The sequence below is a fragment of the Callospermophilus lateralis genome, chromosome 11 (genome assembly GCF_048772815.1).
Source record: "Callospermophilus lateralis isolate mCalLat2 chromosome 11, mCalLat2.hap1, whole genome shotgun sequence".
Taxonomy (NCBI): domain Eukaryota; kingdom Metazoa; phylum Chordata; class Mammalia; order Rodentia; family Sciuridae; genus Callospermophilus; species Callospermophilus lateralis.
The window spans coordinates 36670205-36692550 of record NC_135315.1 but is presented as its reverse complement, the minus strand read 5'-3'; the positions used below and the strand labels follow the sequence as shown (position 1 = coordinate 36692550).

Below are 22346 nucleotides of genomic sequence, written 5' to 3'. Positions count from 1 at the left end.
AAGAATTAAAACCAAGAATCAATAAATGGGATGGAATCAAACTAAAAAGTTTCTTCTCAGCAAAAGAAACAATCTGTGAGGTGAACAGGGAGCGTACTTCTTGGGATCAAATCTTTACCCCTCACACATGAGAGAGAGCATTAATCTCTAAGGTATATAAAGAACTCAAAAAGCTAAGCACCGAAAAACCAAATAACCCAATCAACAAATGGGCCAAGGACCTGAACAGACACTTCTCAGAAGAGGATATACAATGAATCAACAAATAAATGAAAAAAATACTCGTCATCTCTAGCAATCAGAGAAATGCAAATCAAAACTACTCTAAGATATCACCTCACTCCAGTCAGAATGGCAGCTATTATGAAGACAAACAACAATAAGTGTTGGCCAGGATGTGGGGAAAAAGGTACACTCATACATCACTGGTGGGACTGCAAATTGGTGCAGCCAATATGGAAAGCAGTATGAAGATTCTTTGGAAATCTGGGAATGGGACCACCATTTGACCCAGGTATTCCTCTCCTTGGACTATACCCAAAGGACTTAAAAACATCATACTATAGAAACACAACCACATCAGTGTTTAGAGCAGCACAATTCACAATAGCTAAACTGTGAAGCCAACCTATTGCCCTTCAGTGGATGAATGGATTAAAAAATGTTACATATATACACAATGGAATTTTACTCAGCATCAAAAGAGAATAAAATCATGGCATTTGCAGGTAAATGGGTGGCTTTGGAGAATATAATGCTAAGTGAAGTCAGCCAATCCCCCAAAAAACAAATGCTGAATATTTTCTCTGATTTAAGGAGGCTGACCCATAGTGGGGTATGAAGACATGAATTGGGTGTCAACATAATTTATATACAGAGATATGAAAAATTGTGGTATATATTTGTAATAAAAATTGTAATGTAAAAAAAAAACCCAAAGTACATGTATAAAGACATGAATAGGCGAGAACATACTTTATATGCAAAGATATGAAAATTGTACTCTATATGTGTAATAAGAATTGCAATGCATTCCACTGTTGTGTATTTACAAAAATTAATTAAATAAAAAAAATAAATAAACCCATACCTCCCCCATGATCAGGGCCATTTTCCATCCAGAGTGTGAGCCCTCTGATGCCTGACTCTTCTACTAACTAAAAGGCATAGTTGGTCCATGAAGTCAGCTCCCATTCCGGTTATTTGTAATTTCACTTTGGTACTAAAACCATTAGGTTGTTTTTGCTTATGGTACCCATTCAAGAAGGGAATTTTGCTAGACCAGGTACATTAAGAATCATAAAATGTTTGTAGCTTGGAATATTCCAGAACTGCCCCTCCCGTGGAGTAACTGCAGTACTCTGTTCTCCCCCAAGTCCCTCCATGTCACACCTTCCTATTATTTGCCTTTATTCCTCTTAACCAGTGATTCTGATTTTCTGGAAAAACAAAAGCAAACTCCATGCCAGTTTTCTTTTAAAAAGTGCATCTTTATTATTTCACCAGGCTGGACACAGCAGAGAGCCCAAGGAGCCGCTATGTGTCGGTCAGTGCAAAAGGACCCACTCCATATCTGTCAGTTTGGTGGCTTTGATACCATATCTGCCTAGAACAAGCTGATGACAGCCACTCGATTGTCACCAAACAGTGTGAGCAAAGAGGGAGGGCATGAGTGGCAAAGAATTTGTCCTGGGATCTTTTGGAACAAACAGTTACAAAATAAAACGAAAATAAAAATAAATTATAAAAATTAAATAATATAAATAAATAAAATCTAAGTTCAGAGTGAGGCTGTTCTGCAACAACCGGCCACAGGAGAGGTGGCTATGGAGTCACAGGGATGCTTCCAAGACTCCGGCCCCTGCTCCCGCAGGGCCCACGGAGGTCACTGGGTTCCTTGCTGCCTCCAGGCCACTCAGGCATTCAGCTCCAGGTCAGTGACATATTCCTGGACCCAGTTCTCACTGGGGTCAGCACACACCTGCCGGCCTCTCTTGGTTAGGAAGCTGTGGGGAGAAGCAGAGGATCACACTGAGGAAACCTACAGGGGATCTGGGGCCCACTGTGGTCCCTCCATCTCACCCGGTGCCCTGGGCAGCTCAGAGAGGCTCTGCCTATGTTACTCCAGAGAGTCTCTCCCACCAACTCAAGAGTGTCTCAGGGTACCCTGCCACCTCCTTCTTCCTGTCCCTCCTCTCTGAGTTGGGGGTCCCACCTTCCTGATCAAGTCAGGTCACATTTAAGAGCTGAATCCTATATACGTGGCCTGTCCAGGGTTGCTCTCCTGGCCTGTCTCTGCCTGTGTGGGGCTGTCCTCAAGGGTGGGCAGGGGAAGTGGCACTTACATGACACCTGGCTGGGAGCACTGGCTGCTGGTTTCAAAATAGTCCGCTATGAATTTGCGTTGAATCTGCCGGGCCACGTAGGAGAAGCAGCAGGCCGTCGGGGAGTCCGCACCCACTGTGGAGAAAGGGACAGAATGAGTCCAGGTCATCATCCATTAGGAACGGCCACCAGTGTCACATCCTCAGAGGCTGAGGAAGAGCTCTGTGCAGGGTGGGGACTGGAGACCAGGCCTCGGGAAGGCATTTGGGCATTTCTGCCAAGAAACCTCATGTCTCTGTTCTCCTTGGTTTCTGACTCTTCTTTGTCTGTGTGATTCAGAAAACCAAGCAGACTATTCTCCTCTCTTCCTTCAGGGAATTCTGTTTGGTTCAAGATGTCGCACCCAAGCAAAAAGAAAGGTCTGGACATCTATCTTTAGATCCAGTGGGCAGAGCTCCTGGGGAGGCCTGGAGTGACCTGGGGAATCAACCACATCACTGGGAAGGAAGTACCCAGGTCTGGATTCTGCCTCTTGCAAACTCAGTGGTTTAGGGCTCCATTTTTCCCTGCCCCAACGCTGACTCTCAGGACTGGGGACTAGGAGAGCTAAGCTCCCTTGTAAAGGTGAAAAGTCCTTAAGAGAAAGCTCAAGGTGCTTTGTAGCCCTTTAAGAAGTTTTCTCTTTTCCCCTGGGTTCTGGAGACCACAAGAAGAGATTGATGTGGTCTCCCCAGGGCCAGAGTGTGGGGACACCCGCCACAATAGGGTGGACTTACATGGTGCAGAGAAGACCTGGTCGCAGAGAGCCATGGTGCAGAGGAGGACAGCGAGAGCAGCCGTGGAGACCTGCATGACGTTCAGTGGATGATGGAGTGTGGTCTCAAGTATGAGCAGATCCAAGAAGGGCCTGGGTCCTCCTGCTGCCTGTGTCCTTCTGGCATCTGAAGCCATCTGCCCTTCTCTTTATAGGCAGCCCTGGCGGGTGGGGAAGTGGAATCTAGGGGTGCATGGGGAAAATTTTAAGCATAGCAATGTTGTCACGATGTTACACAACTTGGGGTCCTTGGTGACCACAGGAACTCAGGATATCTAAGAATAGCATCTCTGAGCTGTAGGTCTCAGCTCTAGACTCATGACTTGCTCTAGTTTTTTGGGGGGTGAAATGGTTTCCCTGTGAGAGAGAGGAGACGAGTTTGTTTCTGCTCAAAGCTGCTATTAGCTGGTCCCTTCTCATAAGAACTTATTTATGGATGACCTCTCCAGTGCCATTCCTTTCTACAGAACTGAAACTCAGTGCTTTTTCAGTCTCTGTAACCACATGGGGTTGACAGGTGGATGGCAGCAACACCCCACCCCTCAAATCCTGGTACTGAATTAAGGAATCCCCGGCTAAAGGAATGGAAAGTGTGATGTCACGTTTCATTTGTCCATTTATCAAACAGTCATAGGATGACTAGGAGACTCTGTCACAAACTGTATTTGTGAATTATGAAGTTCCTTTAGGTGTGGGTGTCAATATGTCAGAAGCCTAAAAATATTTATACCCACTAACCTAGGAAAAGTGTTTCTAGGAAAGAGTTCTACAGAAACAAGCCAGATATGGAGGTGTCATCAAACAAAAAGACGCAGCATCATTTGTAATTTTCCTCTAGCAACTACAGTTAACTCTTTGATGTTCATCTTTTTGAATATTTACCTATATAAATATATATGTATATAAGAATTTTTAGGATTAAAAACAAAATAACATGTATAGTTCTGTATCATATACGTAGAGTGTATATGCATGCAGTAGATATAAGTAGGTACATCTTTTACACTGAATATGATGGACACACTGCATAGGCAGAGATGTGTGCAGAATTCACAGCAGAATATTCCATGTGATGGGATCTTAATTTTCTTTTTCTTTAATCCTCTACTGATGTTTTCCTTTTTTTTTTTTAAACTAGCCATACTATAAAAAAGAATCCTTGTGTCTATATATTCCTATTCTTTGGCAGTTTTTCTATAAAGTAGATTCCTGAAAATGGAATCAGATCAAACAGCAGTTTTTGGTTGTTTTTTTGTTTGTTGGTTTGTTTCTTTGTAGTACTGGGGATTGACTCCAAGGCCTCAGTCATGCTAGGCAAGAGCTCTATCACAAAGCTGCATCCCCAACCTTAGTATGTGTGGTTTAGTATTTGCTAAGTATAGTGTTTAAATAAACCTCAAAGTGTTTGATTACTACAATTCTAAACATTTTTTTTTATACCAGGGATTGAACTCAGGGGCACTGTGTTACCGAGCCACATCGCCAGCCCTATTTAGAGACAGGGTCTCACTGAGTTGCTTAGTGCCTTGCCATTGCTGAGTCTGGCTTTGAGCTTGCGATTGTCCTACCTCAGCTTCCTAAGATTCTGCAATTACAGGTGAGTGGCACCATTCCTGGATTCTAAACAATTTTAAATACAAAAATCAGATTATTTGGAATATGAAATAATTGTGGCTCATAAAAATTAATACAGGTTTGATTTCTACATATCTTTTGAATGTCCCCTTCTCCTGAAGAAAGGATCCTAGCTCAGTGTATATTTCTTGTACTTATAACTGCAACCCAAGTAATCCACCTGTTAAATAACTTACCTTTCATAGCAAACATATAAACATAGTTTTGCTCCACATAGAGCCTGATTTCCACCTCTCCCCCACCAACATTAGCCATTTATGTTGTGGAGTATGGTTTTTAGAGAAATAATGTATGGTATACCTATAACCCTATACAGGTATACACCACATTTGGGAAGGAGTGCTGAATCCTGTTACCTAAGTCAGTGTTCTTAGCCACTAACCTGCATGCAGCACTCCTGGTAAACTTGATAAAAACATCAGTTCTCAGGTTCCTCCAGAGCATTCTGGCAGGAGTGGCTTCTGAACTGTTTCTTGGGATTTGAGTATAGGAATATCACACCTGGGGAAATCACTTGGCCAGGTTTAATAGCACATAGTATGTAGTTAAATGAAGGTCTAGTTTGGGAACTCAGCTGTGCCATCTACATGCAGTGTGATCTTGGACAAGTTGCTTACCCTTTTCAAGCCGAGATTTACTTTTCTGTCAAATGGGATGTTAATAGTACTAGGTAAGCTATATTATTGCATTAGTAGGATTCAGTGAATGATATATATAAAAAGCACATAGATTTGAGTAAGCCTGAAAAACATTAGCAATTTATTATTAACAAAGCTTTATTTATCATAAGCAATCACTACAGAATACTCTGCCTAATGGTATCTGAAGGATATGGAAATGACAACCCTCAAAACAGGGTGTCCTGACAGGAGGGAGGGAGGAGGAAGCCATCACATTGATGACATTGATCCTTTCCCAATACATCCTTTCTCAGTGACAAGACAATCCCTGGGAAGGAGATCTCCCCCAAGCCTAGAATGAAAGTCTCTGGGAAGAATCCAAAACATTGATCCTTCCCAAATGGATCTTTTCCCAGTGACAGTACAATAGATCCTGGAGGGAAAGAGGTAAGTGCTGAATGCTGAACTCTGAACCCTCCATCCTTGCCTAGTAGATACAAATTTTAAATTCTCGAACCTGTTTTCTGAATGTCCAAACTGATATGTTCTGATAAAGTCTTCAATGGTTAACTCATCTCCCAGTGTGTAACCTATATAAACCTGTACCTCCCCTGTGATCAGGGCCATTTTCCATCCAGGGAGTGAGTCCTCTGATGCCTGACTCTTCTACTAAATAAAAGGCATAGCTGGTCCATGAAGTCTGCTCCCATACTGGTTATTTGTACTTTCACTTTGGTGCTAAAAACCATTTTGGTTAATTTTGCTTATGGTATCCATTCAAGAAGGGAATTTCCCTAGAGCAGGTACATTAAGAATTGTAAAATGTTTGTAGCTTGAAATATTCTAGAACTGCACCTCCGGTGTAGAGTGGAGTAACTATAGTAGCCCTGTTCTTCTCCCCCAAGTCCCTCCATGTCACACCTTCCTATTATTTGCCTTTATTCCTCTTAACCAGTGATTCTGATTTTCTGGAAAAACAAAAACAAACTCCATGCAAGTTTTGTTATAAAAAATGCATCTTTATTATTTCACCAGGCTGGACACAGCAGAGAGCCCAAGGAGCTGCTATGTGTCGGTCAGTGCAAAAGGACCCACTCCATATCTGTCAGTTTGGTGGCTTTGATACCATGTCTGCCTAGAATAAGCTGATGACAGCCACTTGACTGTCACCAGTGTGAGCAAAGTGGGAGGGGATGAGTGGCAAAGAATTTGTCCTGGGATATTTTGGAACAGTTACAAAATGAAATGAAAATAAATTAAATTATAAAAATTAAATAATATAAATAAATAAAATCTAAGTTCAGAGTGAGGCTGTTCAGCAACAACCAGCCACAGGAGAGGTAGCTATGGAGTCACAGGGATGCTTCCAAGACTCAGGCCCCTGCTCCCCACAGGGCCCACGGAGGTCACTGGGTTCCTTGCTGCCTCCAGGCCACTCAGGCATTCAGCTCCAGGTCAGTGATGTATTCCTGGACCCAGTTCTCACTGGGGTCAGCACACACCTGCCGGCCTCTCTTGGTTAGGAAGCTGTGGGGAGAAGCAGAGGATCAAACACTGAGGAATCCTACAGGGGATCTGGGCCCATGGTGGTCTCTCCATCCCACTCCCTGCCCTGGGCAGCTCAGAGAGGCTCTCTCACCAACTCAAGAGTGTCTCAGGGTACCCTGCCACCTCCTTCTTCTTGTCCCTCCTCTCTGAGTTGGGGGTCCCACCTTCCCGACCAAGTCAGGTCACATTTAACAGCTGAATCCTATATACGTGGCCTGTCCAGGGTTGCTCTCCTGGCCTGTCTCTGCCCGTGTGGGGCTGTCCTCAAGGGTGGGCAGGGGAAGTGGCACTTACATGACACCTGGCTGGGAGCACTGGCTGCTGGTCTCAAAATAGTCCGCTATGAATTTGCGTTGAATCTGCCGGGCCACGTAGGAGAAGCAGCAGGCCGTCGGGGTGTCTGCACCCACTGTGGAGAAAGGGACAGAATGAGTCCAGGTCATCATCCAGAAGGAAAGGCCACCAGCTGTCACATCCTCAGAGGCTGAGGAAGGTCAGTGACGTAGGGTCCTGCGCAGGGTGGGGACTAGAGACCAGGCCTCGGGAAGGCATTTGGGCATTTCTGCCTAGAAACCTCATGTCTCTGTCTTCCTACTGTCTCTGTTCTCCTTGCTTTCTGACTCTTCTTTGTCTGTGTGATTCAGAAAACCAAGCAGACTATTCTCTCTTCCTTCAGGGAATTTTGTTTGGTTCAAGATGTCATACCCCAGCAAAAAGAGAGGTCTGGACATCTACCTTAAGATCCAGTGGGCAGAGCTCCTGGGGAGGCCTGGAGTGAGCTGGTAAAGCAACCACATCACTGGGAAGGAAGTAACCAGGTCTGCATTCTGCCTCTTGCAAACTCAGTGGTTTAGGGCTCCATTTTCCACCCCCCTCATCTATAGAAAGAAGGAACCCCTGCCCCAACGCTGACTCTCAGGGCTGGGGACTAGGAGAGCTAAGCTCCCTTGTAAAGGTGAAAAGTCCTTAAGAGAAAGCTCAAGGTGCTTTGCAGCCCTTTAAGAAGTTTTCTCTTTTCTCCTGGGTTCTGGAGACCACAAGAAAAGATTGATGTGGTCTCCCCAGGGCCAGAGTGTGGGGACACCCACCACAATAGGGTGGACTCACATGGTGCAGAGAAGATCTGGTCGCAGGGAGCCATGGTGCAGAGGAGGACAGCGAGAGCAGCCGTGGAGACCTGCATGACGTTCAGTGGATGATGGAGTGTGGTCTCAAGTATGAGCAGATCCAAGAAGGGCCTGGGTCCTCCCTGCTGCCTGTGTCCTTCTGGCATCTGAAGCCATCTCTTTATAAGCCTTCTCTTTATAGGCAGCCGTGGCAGGTGGGGAAGTGGAATCTGGGGGTGCATGGGGAAATTTTTAAGCATAGCAATGTTGTCATGATGTTACACAACTTGGGGTCCTTGGTGACCACAGGAACTCAGGATATCTAAGAATAGCATCTCTGAGCTGTAGGTCTCAGCTATAGACCCATGACCTGCTCTGGTTGTTTTTGGGGAGATGGTTTCCCTGTGAAAGGGAGGAGATGGGTGTGTGTCTGCCCAGAACTGCTGTTAGCTGGTCCCTTCTCATAAGAACTTATTTATGGATGACCTCTCCAGTGCCGTTCCTTTCTACAGAACTGAAACTCTTTCTTAGTCTCTGTAACTACATGGGGTTGTCATGTGGATGGCAGCAACACCCCACCCTCCAAATCCTGGTACTGAATTAAGGAATCCCCAGCTACAGGAATGGAAAGTGTGATGTCACGCTTCATTTGTCCATTTATCGAACCGTCATAGAATGACTAGGAGACTCTGTCACAAACTCTAGTTGTGAATTATGAAGTTCCTTTAGGTGTGGGTGTCAATATGTCAGAAGCCTAAAAATATTTATGCCCACTAACCAAGAAAAAGTGTTTCTAGGAAAGAGTTCTACAGAAACAAGCCAGATATGGAAGTATTGTCAAAATTCAAACAAACAAACAAAAAAACGGCATCATTTGTAATTTTCCTCTATGAGGAAATGATTAAGTAAGTTATGGCATGTTTACTGAATTATTTATTATTAAGCCCTAAAACTGAGAGGAGGGGCATAAATATAACATCAGTGTAAAAGAGCAAGATAAAAAAATTGTACAATTGTTCAAGAAGAATTGCATGAATATATGGAAATGTATCTGTAATTTTGTGCCTACCCCAAGTATAGGAAAATTTTTTAAAAATCTTGGAATTAAAAGTCCTAAAGAATTAATAATGCTCATGTTTGTGTGATGGGCCTATGGCGTTTAATTTTCTTGGCTTTTGTTTTTCTTTGTTCAGATTTTTCTCATTTTCTTCAGCAAGACTGGTTTACCTGCTTGTTAGCCCCAAATTTTGCTTTAAAAATGTTTAAATCTCTGGTTGAAAATGTCAGTATATTTATCAAAATTTATGTTAAATTGAACATTTCTGTCCAAGGACCTTTGCTAAAACACAGTCTTGGTTTCTCATTTCTCTGAACAGTTTGCAGCATCCTGTGTGGTACTCACCAAACTGTGATAAACATCACCAAACTTGAAGCAGTTTTCTTTTTATATTCCTCTCAATGCAAAAAAAGAGTGATGTAAAAAAGAGTCTTCCCTCTCAGCCAAACCTATGTTCTTTCTTTTCTATTCTTTATTCTTTTATAATTCAAAAGCACACATCATCTTTTATGAGAAATGGGTTGAGTTCTTTTTAATAGCCTTTATCCTTAGATGCTCCCAGTCTGGTAGGAGCAGGTAGATAACATGAGAGGTACTCACAGCACTAGCAAAAAGTGCTAGACTGGGTATAGTGGTACACACCTGTAATCTCAGCGGCTGGGGAGGCTGAAGCAGGAGGATCACAAATTCAAGGCCAGCCTCAGCAACTTAGCACTAAGCAACTTAATGAGACCCTGCCTCAAAATTAAAATATAAAAAAGGGCAAGGGATGTGGCTCAGTGGCAAAGCACCCCTGGGTTCAATCCCTGGTACCAAAGGGTGGCGGGGAGAAGAAGAAAAAAGAAAGTGCCAGGACTCTTAGAAGGGAAATAAAAGTTATGAGGAGGGAGAAATGAACCTCCAGGGGAAGACAGGTGAAGTTTTCATGAAAGGGGTGGAGTTTTGGTTGGATCTTGAAAACTCTTCAGGACTTGAACATGCACAGATGGGATGGGAGGTGGAGGTTCCAATGATACAAAGTCACAGGTGTGACATTGAGGGCTCCTGAGCTCTAAGGGCAGAGTTTGATGGGGCGGCGAGATGTGCAGGGAATGTATAACGAAGCTCAACTGGAGCCCAACCAGTCCAAAGGGTCCTGAATTCTTCCCCACAGGAATCAGACTTGCTCTGTCAGAGCCAGAAAACAGAAGAGAAAGACCACAGCTCAGGAATTCTGTCTTTCCTCAGTGTCTTTAGAGTCACATTTTTAAAAACACATGGGCTCTGGGCTCTGTTTCTACCCTGCTTTCCTGTGATGCTAATGCTGGTAGCGAGGGAGGTGAAGCGAAGATCAAGGGCAATGGAGGTTTCACAATGGAGGTGGCAATCCCAGTATTTCCCCAAATTGCTATGAATTCCAAAAAGGGAGTCACTGTCCCTTTTTTCACTAGGAACAATATCACAGAGGATGCGCTCGACTCAGCCCATCCTCCCTGCCGGCCATCGGTCCAGGGCGGAATCACATTCATACTCATGATTAAGTTTCTGAGAGTTTGGCATCTATGAGCTGGGGAGGGTGAGAAGAGGAAGTGGAAACTGCTGAATCAACCATGTTTCTGATAATGGGCATTATCTACTTCCAGGATTACAGCACTCACCAGTGTATGATTAGTCATCTATGTAAGCTCTATTTCAAAAATTTAGATGATTTTCAACCGAATTCAGACCATGTCTTATTGATTGTTCCTAGCTAAACAAATCCTAGCACATAATGGTTACAGGAAGAATCTCTATCTAGTTTCCATTCCTCACAGTCTTGTTTTCGATAAAAGTGATGGTTGAATATATGATTCCAAGTGTTTATATATTGGTAAGATTTTCCATGTCAGTCCCCAAGCCAGGAAGTAGCCCTTTGCCATGTATTTGGACTTGGATTGGAACATAACACTCTTGTGCGCAGAGTATGTGCTTAATACACATGTTGAATGAGTAAAGAAAGGAAGCTCTGAGTTATGGCTGAATTGGAAGAGTCTTAGAAAATTCCTTGGTGACAAATTGATGTTCCCAGGATTAAAATGATTTGCCCGCAGTTACACAGATGGAAATGACCAGTTTGATATTTCACTGACTGAATTATTACCAATGTATCTCCAAGCATAACCATAATGCCCAGAACACAGTTCAGCTTGATAAATATTTGGTAAAAGAATAAATCACAGATTTGACTATCAACTAACGATATATGTCCAGTCCTGTCATTACAGAGTTGAAACACTTAATGGGAAGGGAAGGCTGAGAAAGGCCACGGTGTCAGGTCTGGCTCTTTGGGGGAAGACCCAAGATTGCTTAGGTGGTGGTGACAGAAAGTGGCCAACAGTCAACATCCTATCATGAAGCCCTTCTTTGTGGAGTCAGTCCTTTATTTCCTGTCTTGAGTCCTTGTCATTTTCTCCACTGTGTGTATGAGCAGTACCTCAGGGCGCATATCTTGGTATTGGATTTTGTTCTTTCCCTTGTCTCCTGTGTTTTCTACCCAGTAGAAAGCATCCTTTCCTATTGAGTTTCCAAGCCAGAAAACTGGGAGTTGCCCTTGACCTCCCCACCCGTACTCCCTACATCTCCTACATCTGCTCAATCTCCAGCTCTAGTCTGTATTTGAAATTAGGTGCATCCACCTGTCACCATCCCCACACTGCTGCAGTCTGAGGTTAGGCCCTCCGTTTCTCACTATGACCATGTTCCTGTCCTAGCAACTGGTTTTTCTTTCCACTTTCTCCTCTTTGTTTACTCTATCCCACAGCATCCAATGTGATTTTTGCCAAAGTGCAAACCAGTCTCTGTCTCCTTCTGTTAACATTTTTCAAATACTTTGCCTTGTGTCCAGCATGAACTGGAAGCTTCTCTGTGACCTGACTCCTGACACCCACCGCCTTCTTTGGCTCACAGCTTGCCTCCTTCAGACTTCCTGATGACCAAGACTCCAGTCCCTCTGAGCTACCTGTGTTTCCTTAAAAGTGTCTCTTCCCCCACTGTTAATGAATGAGGTGTCAACTTGACAAAGCAGTTTCCCCTTGGTGCAAACCACAGGCAGAGTCAGCTAGCTATGCATGGGCACATCCTGTGGCAGCCACAGGGGTTAAAATTTAGAATAAATATGAAAAAATTACTATTTAATTCCCCAAATTTTCTAAAGGAAAAAAAGGGAAGTCCCTGGATTCTATTGCTCAAAAATAAAACATTTGTTTATGAAATGCAAAACCGAAAGACATTCTACATCATAATCACAGAACTTGGGCTGGTTGGCTTTTAAATTTATAATAAAGCACATTTCCCTTTCTGATTTATTTAGTCTCTAGAGCCACATTTGCTTGGTTTTATTTCCAAATCTGTCTGTCAGCTATGTGCTCTTTATTTGGTTACTTTCTTCTCTATGTTTCAGCATCCCACGTGTAAAAGGGGATAAAATACTTACCGTAGAGGTTCACGGTGAGGGTTAAATACATTAATGTTGGTGCTTAGAATTTTACCAGCTCAGGGGCTGGGGTCGTGGCTCAGTGGTAGAGCACTCACCTAGTACGTTCGAGGCCTTGGGTTCAATTCTCAGCACCACATAAAAATAAATAAATAAAGGCATTGTGTCCAACTACAACTAAAAAATAAATATATATATTTAAAAAAATAACAAGCTCATAGTAAGTGCTGTGATAAATGCTAGCTGCTTTTATCGTTATCATTGAAATATTTTTTAATTTTCAAAAATTTTAAAGAAAATTTTTAAATCAACATATGAAAATTGTACACATTTATTCAAGTCTCAGCTCAACTTAGAGAAAAGTCTTGAACAATTTGAATGGACCAAACTAAACAGTAGAATAGTTAAATGTAAATGTTGGCACATCCATTCAATGGAATTTTCACACATTCATTAATGCTATCTTTGATTCATGTTTGGGTTTTTAATAACATGGAAGAATATTAAGTAACAATAATATGTTAATTCAAGAAGGAATATTACATACTAATAGTAAAATGTAAAAGGGTAAAGAATGATAGCATAATTTAAATTTTTATTTATACTTTCCTATATTTTCTAATTTTTATATAGAGGCCATGTATATTTACTATAAAAGAAAAATAAACTAAAATAAAAATATTTTTTTTAAAAAAATTAAAGCCTTACCTTTTTTGGAGACTTTCTTGAACCCACCATCATGAACCCCCAACATCTGACCCAGACTGTCACATAGCCAGAAATATAATTCTGTAAACACTTTACAGAATTATTTTCTTCTTTTGCTCAAGTATTCCCTGTGACCTGCTTGGAAAGAGGCTATAAACAAGCATAAAAGCATTTATTAAAGAAAGATGTTTCATAAGGAAGATTGAAAATATTCTCAGACCCACCAAAGCCCAGTGAGGCTTGATGCTTCCCTCAGGAATGTAACATGTCCAGAATGTAATGTCCCCAGAAGTCACTACCTGTGCCCTTAACAGCCAAAGGGCAGACTGTGGCAGGTAGGAAGGTCCACTTTCACTTTAGAAAGAATGAGGCTGTTGGGTTCAGTGGTTGGAGTGCGGCAGTCACAGACTTGTCTTGCAGACTTCATTTTGAAAACCAAATGTTCTGACACTTGAGGCAAGCTCCATCCCAAAAATAAAAGGGCAAGCACACAAAGCACAGAGGGAAAGAGTTAAGTGCAATTTTGGAGGGAAGAGGGTGAAGAGAATGATAAAGTAAACGACCTTGTACTTTATCAAATGACCCTGAAGTGCCCCCGGATGCTGCTCCTGTCCCATAATCAAAAGCATCCAGCAGGCTGGGCTCTGTCTTTTGACTTTCTCAGAGCAGAGCAGAGGGCAATGGTGTGCTAGGGGTGAGCAGGCAGGTCAGAATAGTTGAGCTAAGGGTGAGTGAGATCTCTGTCCACTCATCCAAATTCCCATCATTTGCCATGTTCTGTGCATCTCTGCATCCCTGCCCTTGGTAAGCTTCTTCTGTAGAGGTCCCCAGCATTGTGAAGTCAGCCGGGGTTGACAGGGACACGAGGCATTCCCTATAGACTGGGAATGCCTAGGTTACATAGTCTGTCTGTCACACAGGTAAACATTGTTAGGTCGCCAATCCTATTCATACACTGGCACAGTCTTTACCTGGGTCTTTCAAACTTAATTCTTACTGCTTTCTTTCTCTTATTGGTCCAAGAAAATACCCTGAAATCTTGGTTTCTCTTTCATTCCCTCCTTGTTCTACGACTGGCTAACTGACCCCTTTGCTGAATGAAGTTCTGATCAGATATGTGTGGAAGAACCCATGGTGGGGTGGGGGAGACAATGGTTTCTCTCTGTGCTCACACCCTATGTCTGTTCTGCAGACCACTGCCAACCTGGAAAGACTGATGTGAACAGCTTCTGCAGGGGCAAACCACCCAGAGCAGCGTTGGGTTTTTTTGTTTTTTGTTTTTTTTGTCCTTGAACCCTTTCTATCAAGTGTCAATGTGTCATCCTTCCTCTCTGGTTTCAGCTCTCTCCAGTCTCGGTCTCTATCTCTGGTGTACCATTTCCCTCTAGGGCACAGCCCACTTCTTCTCCCCTTCAACTCTTTTATTCCGTGATGACATAGCCCTGGGGAAGAGAAGCTGTGAGGAACTCTTCACTCTTGGCTAGGTTCGGTTTCCTTACTGGTGCCATGACATCATCTCTACCCTGGAAATTCCATTTGCTTTTCTGTACCTCCACCTCTGTTCCAGGCCTCAGAGTCCCTATAAAAGTGGGTTTGCAACTCAGATCAGTACAGGACACAGCCAGGTTCTGACGCTTCTGAGCTCTGCAGTCTCAGCCCTAGGCAAACCTCTCCTCCACCAACACCATGAAGCTCTGTGGGATTGCCCTCCCTCTCCTTGTGCTTGTGGCTGCCTTCTGCTCTCCAGCACTCTCTGCACCAAGTAAGTCCACTGTTACTTCTAGGGTCAAGGTAGGAGCTGCGGAGGGGTCGAAAGGGAACTAGGAAAATTTCCAAGTAGCCTGCTATTAAAGGTAGAGTCTAGTAGACAGCCAAGGATATTTAAGCTCCTGTTTTCTTAGGAATTAACAGCCAACACAGAAAAGGATGGAGCAGAAGTCAGACACCTGAACAGGCTCTGTCTCTGACTACTGGTTTAAGCCTGTCCCTCTCTATGCCTTGGTTTCCCCATCTGTAAGACAAAGGGAGTAAGACACGTTCTGAGACTCAATCCAGTCCCAATCCGCTAGAATTCTATGTTACCTTTGCTCAGGATTCTCTGTTTAGAATAAGAGTCCCACTCTGTGTGGGTGGGCATGAATATATTGGACCATAATTGGGGTTATGATAGCTCCCCAGGGAAGTTCAATGCAGATCCAGAGGTAAGATCAAAAAATGTATGGCTCCTGGGTAGTTTCAAGCTTTGATCTCACATGAACCTTTCCTTCCAGTGGGCTCAGACCCTCCCACTGCCTGCTGCTTCTCTTACACCCTGCGGAAGCTTCCACGCAACTTTGTGATCGATTACTTTGAGACCAGCAGCCTCTGCTCCCAGCCTGCCGTGGTGTGAGTATCAATCCCTGGGCAGCTCTGGGAGGCAAGGGTGAAGGGAGGCAAAAAGGAGCCATTTGGGGCAGGAGGTGATCAAGCAGGAGGAAGAGGTTCTCAGGGCTGATGCTCTGTCAAGGGCAGTGAGTAAGCAGGTTATGAGGTCACTTTTTGAGTCCTGGAAGTGACTAGGTGGCAGACAAAGGACAAGAAAGTGCTTCCTGGGGAAAAACCTATCCAGAGGCCAGAAAGTCAGGAAAAATCAATACCGTGAGATAGAAGCAGATTCCTTGAAGAAGACCAGAAAAACATGGAAAAGTCATTTTTGCTAGGAAAAGCAAAGATATAACCACATTGATTGCAAAATCCACTGGTTCCTAATCTGGGAAATCCTTGGGGCCACAGATAAATCCAGTGGGTGGAAGTTATAGAAATATGGTTCCAGCGTCATTCTAGAGAGATCCATTCCACTAGAGATGCCTAATGTGAGCCATGGTCAAGCAGAGAAAGATTCCTACCACAGACAAAGGGGGATATTATCAGATGTCCTTAATGGTCCCACAGGACTCTAATGTGTCCACTCTTTGTTCTACAGATTCCAAACCAAGAAGGGCAGGCAAGTCTGTGCCAACCCCAGTGAGTCCTGGGTCCAGGAGTACATGGATGACCTGGAACTGAACTGAGCTGCTCCAGTCTCAGGGGCAGGATGTCTTCAGGGAAGGTCCCCTGAGCCCCAGCACCTCTCAGCAAGACGCACCTTATTCTCCATGCTCCTGACTCCTCTCAGGAACCCCTGTCCCTTCTCTTAATTTAATCTGTATTGGATGCTTTGTTATTGTATGTGGAGTTATTTCTATTATTTAAGGAAACGTGTCCCCCATGGGGACGGTCCACCATCACTTCTCTGCTATTGTGGATACATGGATGATACAGTTGATTCCATGAATTTTCATAATAAAAATTTTTTTAAAAAAACATATAAGCAGTTGCTTTGTGAGTTTTGATTTGATTTGTGGTGAAGAGGATTGCCTGGTTCTATTAGCTGGGACAAACTGTAGTTTCAAAAAATAATTCAGTCTGAGCCATTATGAAGTCTTTAACAATTACTAAGTCTAAGGCTCTGTTGTCCTCTGTTTTACAAGTGAATAAAGAGAGGCACAGAGTGGGGAGAGTGACTTGTTGAGGTCAGCTCTGGGAGCACCATGGAAGGATGACCCCAAAGGACAGCTGTGATGTTCAGGGTTGGGAGTTTAACAACCCACGGGGAAATTGTGGACAGGGGCAGCAGCACACTGTAGGGGAACAGGAAGTCGTTCGGAATCAGAAAAGCAACTTCATCATCTTATTCTCAGCAAAACATTGGGAAAATCATTTTGCCTTACTGGATCTCCATTTTCCTGCCTGGGAAATGGGGAATAATATTTCCCTGGGCTGTTGTAAGACAATGTACAAAGTGCCCATCATGGGACCTGACCTGTGGAAGATTCTCTCCCTCCCTCTTTGAGCCTCAGTGTCTGTCCTTGTCATGAGGATTATCAGATCAGTTCAAGGAACTACACTCTGGAATCCAAAGCCAATGTGAAGTGGCATCATGAAGACAAAAGAATATGTGTCTGGTTCGGTTCTGAAGTGCTGTGGGAGTGACTTAAAGTCATGGGTATTTAGTAATGCCTAATTAGAACTTAATACCATATGGGTCAAAGAGAATCTGGATATGAAGTGGAATTATGTACACAATAAACCCTGATCTGTGGGACACAGTCTGTTAAAGCTGAGAGGAACCTTTAGACCATGTGGTCCAACCCTCTCAGCTTATGAAAACTAAGAGCCAAGGGCTAGGAAGTAACTTGCCAAAGGCCAGTCAGCACAGCAGGACTCCAGCCAGTGTCAGTTCTCAGTTAGTACCCTTTCTTGTGCACCTTTCCTAGTGAGACATTTCTGTGGTCCCCAAAAGGGTGACCATTGAGTAAGGTAGATAAGGAAGAGACTACCTTGAGAATAATTTGAGTGTTCTTAGCTCTGTGAAAAAGCAGAAGCAGGGCTGATTACTTCTCTGAGTTAGTAGACACAGTCCCATTCTGCCCTCTGTCACCCTATCACTCAAGAGCCCCTGGGGAAACCTCTTCAGATTCTGCAGGAACCAGGAGAAGGAGGGTCAGAGCACAGCGGATCTGAAACAGGTGTGAGGAGAGGCTAGCAGCAAAGGACCCTCTTGGCGTTACCTTCTGTTTTTATTTGTCTAGATCTGAGCTCTCTGATATGTTAGCTACTGGCCAGAGTGGCTATTTAAATTTCAATTCAATTTAATTAAATGAAATAAATTTTAAAATTCAGTTTCTCTGTCACACAAAAGCACATTCAAGTGCTCAATAGCCACATGCAATGGTAGCTATCGGGTTGGACAGCACAAATATAGAATTATCTGTCATCACAGAACGTTCCATTGGATGTGAAACCATCCTAGAATCGTCTCAAGGGAAGTGAATAGAGGGAGAGTTGGGGTGGCCTAGAAGATTTGGAGAAAGATACACAACTCTATTCCAAGGGGATGGAATGGGAGAGAATAGACGATCCCCAGGCCTGAAACAAGGTACATGTCACTCTAATTGGCTGAGCAATGTCCCTCAAGGTGTCCATATCCCAATCCCCAGAACCTGTGGGCACTACCTTACATGGCAAAAGGGACTTTGCAGATAGGCTCTTTCCTTAAGGATCCTGAGATGAAGAAATTATCCTGGATTATCTGACCAAACCCTAAATCTTGCCATGTGTCCTTATCAGGTATGCAGGAGGACATATGACAATAGAAGAGGGGTTGGGAATGTGACAACTGAAGCAAAAATGTTATCTGCTGGCTTTGAAGATGGAGAAAGAGTCTATGAACCAAGAGATGTGAGGCAGCAGCTCTAGAAGCTGGAAAAGGAAGAGAGCAAAACAAGTTTTCTCCCAGAGAGCCTCCAGGAGAAGTACAGCCCAGTGAAAATGATTTTGGATTTCTAACCCCAGAAACTTAAGACACCAAACGTGCGTTGTTTTAAGATGGGTGGCTTGTGGCCATTCGTTACAGCAGTCATAGAAAACGAAAACAATCACTGACTGAAGAGTCAGTGCAGAATGGAATGGAAGATTCTAGAAAGGACGTCAGACTTCCCCAAGGAGACACCTCGAGTGAGTGATGGACCATAACAAAGTCGGGCATCTCAAGCAGAGGCTCTGCTTCAGCAGCTGAGCGTGAGGCCTGAGGCTTCAGCAAGGGTACAAGACCCCCAAGAAGTGTGCTTCCTCTGGAGACTGGTATGGCCCTCCAGGGGTCCTAGATTTCTAGCTGGAAGAGTCCCTTGACCTGCTGTGGTTTCATCATCAGTGAGAGCTGGGGTAGGAGCAGAATCTGGCTCTCCTCTCTTGAGGTGAAGTCCTTTTCCCCATATCTGCCTGCCCCTGGACAAGTCGGGAGGGAGGTCAACTCCATAGGAGCAAGACCATGAGAAATGCTGCAGGAGGCCCGGACGGTCTCGTGAGGAAAGGCTTCACCCAGGAGTTGCAAACGACAGTGTGGAACTCTGGCCGTGGGGCAATGTGGGACTTTGTGGGTTGCACAATGTGAAACCGTGTTTTTCCCTTTCTCCTCTTGCCACACTACTTCCTTTTCTTACCCTACGGTCAGAGAGTTGGTATCTGCTTACTTGATTTTTCAGCTGCAGTTTCTCCTGGTTTCTGGATGGGGGACAGAGCCAGAAGAAATGAGGCAAAACAAGCGAAGGTGAAGGAGGGTCCAAAGTCACCGACCAAACCAACTCCATTGTGTTCCTCTCTGACTCCATTCGCCTCTTCTTTTCTGAGCCACTTTCTTCTGCAGCTCCCTTGGGTTCCAGGAACAACAGACCTCATTGATAAGCATCTTTATAAGGGACCAAATCTACCACCAAGCAATGACCAGCCTGACAGAACAGACCAACCCCTGATGAGACTGCCCCTCCCAAGCAGGAACAACCAATCTCCCCCTGACAGAATCGAGGCTGCACCCTGGCAAGGTCAAGATGACCTTCTCTGCTAGCTATGCAAACCCCACAGCCATTCAAGTCCCCAACCCTTAACTTTGTTCTCCTTTTCTATATATACCATCTTACAGCTTCTGTCAGACATTTAAAGACAGATCTTTGTTCTTCCCAGAATGGACACACTGATTACAGCTCCTTTCTTACCCTTCACCACTGCTCATCTCTTTGATTGGCATATTGAGATGGGTGGCCAAGCCTGGCCTGATGGAATCCCTGGAGCAGGGACCTTTGCCCTAGGACTTCAGTAACAAAGGGAGTTTATGGAGCAAGCTCTAGACACCAGGCCTGGGTCTCTATTCTCTTGCAGTGCCTTCCTTTCACGTTTCACTCTCTAGATGGGAGGAAGCCTGTTTCCTTATGCATATAAACTTTCTATGCTTCTCTCCTTATCCCACCCCAGCTCCAGAACCTTCTATAATGTTCCCATTGACATGGGCATTTTTCTCTGGAGGGCCAGGAGCTGAGCAGGGACTAAGAAAGGAAGTTTAAGTGAAGATGGTTTCAAAACAAAACAAAACAAAACAAAAAACCCCACAGTTCTTCCTGGTGATCGAGACCAGCAACCTTGTCACACAGTCCTGAGCTGCATTCACACCAGCCCTCCACGGACCTGAAGGACTTACCTTCACCCTCTTCTACTTGTCCCCACCTGTTCTCCTTTCCAAACTCCTCCTGGGGAAAATAGCAAAATGTGTAGAAATGGAGAGAGAATATTGTGACTACATTTTTGTCCTGTTTAAATACTTTCATTTTTTAGATATATGATACGTGTGTAAAACATATAAATTCAGAAGAAAAGAGAAAATCTTTTTTTTTTTCTCCCTCAGAGAACATATATTTAATAGTAATGGGATCATCTGGGGGACCCTTTCTTTCTATGAAATTCCTCCCAACTGGGAAAAGGACAGGAAAATCCTTCCCTTGGGTTACATTAACTCCTTCTGAATCTCAGGATGCATGTGCCCCCTGTGCTTCTCAAAAAGGGCCTGGTTACTTATAGTGACTCCTAGTTCATCTCCTTCATGGGTCTTTCTTCCTTCTATATGGGGCTGGAAGAATTGGGGTAAGCATTAAACAAACGCTTTAATGTCACAGGCACCATACTACACATGAGTTTTAGTGTATAGACTTCTTTGACCCTTGGAAAAACTTGAGTCAATACGATTCCCATTTTAAAGAGGCGAAAAATAAGGTTCTGAGAGGTCAAGAGGTGGATCTGTAGTGTGGAGACACTGGCTTTATCTTATCCTTCTCAGTTGTGATCTCTTCAGGTCAATTAGATTTAAACTAGCTCTTCTTTTCTACAGCCTTCCTAAGTGTTGACCTTGGAACAGTTAAGCCCCTCCCCCTCCCCTCCTGCCTTTCTGTATCTCCTTGATTTGGGAGGCTGGAAGACCTTGTCCTCTTCTTCCCCCTTATTTGTTGAAAAGAACAAATCCTTGAATTTTTTAGGCTGTCAGTGGAGGAGGCTGTGGCACCTGTGATTCTGAGGTCTGCAGATTCACTGGTTGAGGAACTGTTGGAATTCCCAACAGACTAAACACTCACCAAGTCATTTGATGTCATCTACACCATGGTCTTAAAATTAAGAATTTTTGAACAGTGGACATAATATAAAATGCAAAAGGCATAAAAAAGGTATTCAACAAACAAAACTAAGCCTCCCTCCTGGTCTCATCACTCAAATTATCCAGTTTTACTTCCCAGAAGCAACAACTGACTGATGGCTTTGGCTCTTTCATGAACTCATTTAGAGGTTCAATGGCCTTTAAAAAGTGTCAGGAACTGGAACAATAGGGCCTTTGATTGGTTTTTAGAGTTCATGTTGACGTACATTTGTTTTAGTTAGCGTTTTTTTGCTGCTGTGACTAAAAGACCTGACAAGAACAATTTTAGAGGAGGAAAAGTTTATTTGGGGGCTCACGGTTTCAGAGGTCTCAGTCTATGGACAGCCAGTTCCGTTCCTTGGGGCTTGAGGTCAGGCTGAACATCATGGCAGAAGAGTGAGGTGGAGAGAAGCCCCTCACATAATGATCAGCAAGCAGAGAGAGATTCCACTTGCCAGAAATAAACTATCCACCTCTGATGCCGCTCCCAGTGACCCACCTCCTCCAGCACATCCTACCTGCCTTCATTTTCCACCCTGTGAATCCCATCAGGGGATTAACTCACTCTTTGGGTTAAGGCTCTTGTAACCCAATTATTTCTCCTGTAAACCTTGCATTGTCTCACACATGAGCTTTTGAGAGACACCTAATATCTAAACCATAACAGCATGAAACCTTTCCTCCCATAAGCTTGGATTTACAAAATTCTTGTCTGTCCTTCTCTGGGACAAATCTAATTTGAGATATAAAAAATGTTACCTTTTGTTTTCTTTATTCAATTCTCAAAACAAGGACTTGCTAGAAACATCCTAAGAAAGCTCCATAAAACTGCCTGTTTCTTGAGGGGCTTATGCATTTCATAGACACTGACTTTGATGTGCAAAACTGTAACTTCATTTTTTTCCCCGGTTGAACACAACTCCCCAGTCACCATTTATTTTGGTGGCAGAAAATTTCATCTGTCCAACAAAATGAACACAGTTGCTTCCTGATGTTTTTCTCTGAGAATCTTCCATCTCCCATCCTTCTTCCTTCTCTGGTCTTCCCTGC

The 22346-nt window shown here is 43.7% G+C and overlaps 3 protein-coding genes across 4 annotated transcripts; 1 reads left to right on the top strand and 2 right to left on the bottom strand.

Moving 5' to 3' along the window:
• Window positions 1–1696: 1696 nt before the first annotated feature.
• LOC143409752 (C-C motif chemokine 3-like 1) lies at window positions 1697–3237 on the bottom strand. Its single transcript, XM_076870243.1, has 3 exons — window positions 3102–3237; window positions 2346–2460; window positions 1697–2006 (listed from the first exon to the last, which is right to left on the bottom strand). Exons 1-3 carry the CDS (start codon window positions 3175–3177, stop codon window positions 1916–1918), a joined length of 282 nt encoding a protein of 93 aa, XP_076726358.1. The 5' UTR covers window positions 3178–3237; the 3' UTR covers window positions 1697–1915.
• Window positions 3238–6830: 3593 nt separating this feature from the next.
• Window positions 6831–8193, bottom strand: LOC143409781 (C-C motif chemokine 3-like 1). Its single transcript, XM_076870287.1, has 3 exons — window positions 8050–8193; window positions 7237–7351; window positions 6831–6921 (listed from the first exon to the last, which is right to left on the bottom strand). Exons 1-3 carry the CDS (start codon window positions 8123–8125, stop codon window positions 6831–6833), a joined length of 282 nt encoding a protein of 93 aa, XP_076726402.1. The 5' UTR covers window positions 8126–8193.
• Window positions 8194–14950: 6757 nt separating this feature from the next.
• On the top strand, window positions 14951–16314 carry LOC143409849 (C-C motif chemokine 4). 2 transcript variants are annotated; one of them, XM_076870407.1, is made up of 3 exons: window positions 14951–15026; window positions 15535–15647; window positions 16240–16314. In XM_076870407.1, exons 1-3 carry the CDS (start codon window positions 14951–14953, stop codon window positions 16312–16314), a joined length of 264 nt encoding a protein of 87 aa, XP_076726522.1. The 2 variants fall into 2 exon arrangements, with proteins under 2 accessions (XP_076726522.1, XP_076726521.1); XM_076870406.1 differs by having other exon boundaries at window positions 15535–15649; window positions 16227–16314.
• Window positions 16315–22346: the final 6032 nt, after the last annotated feature.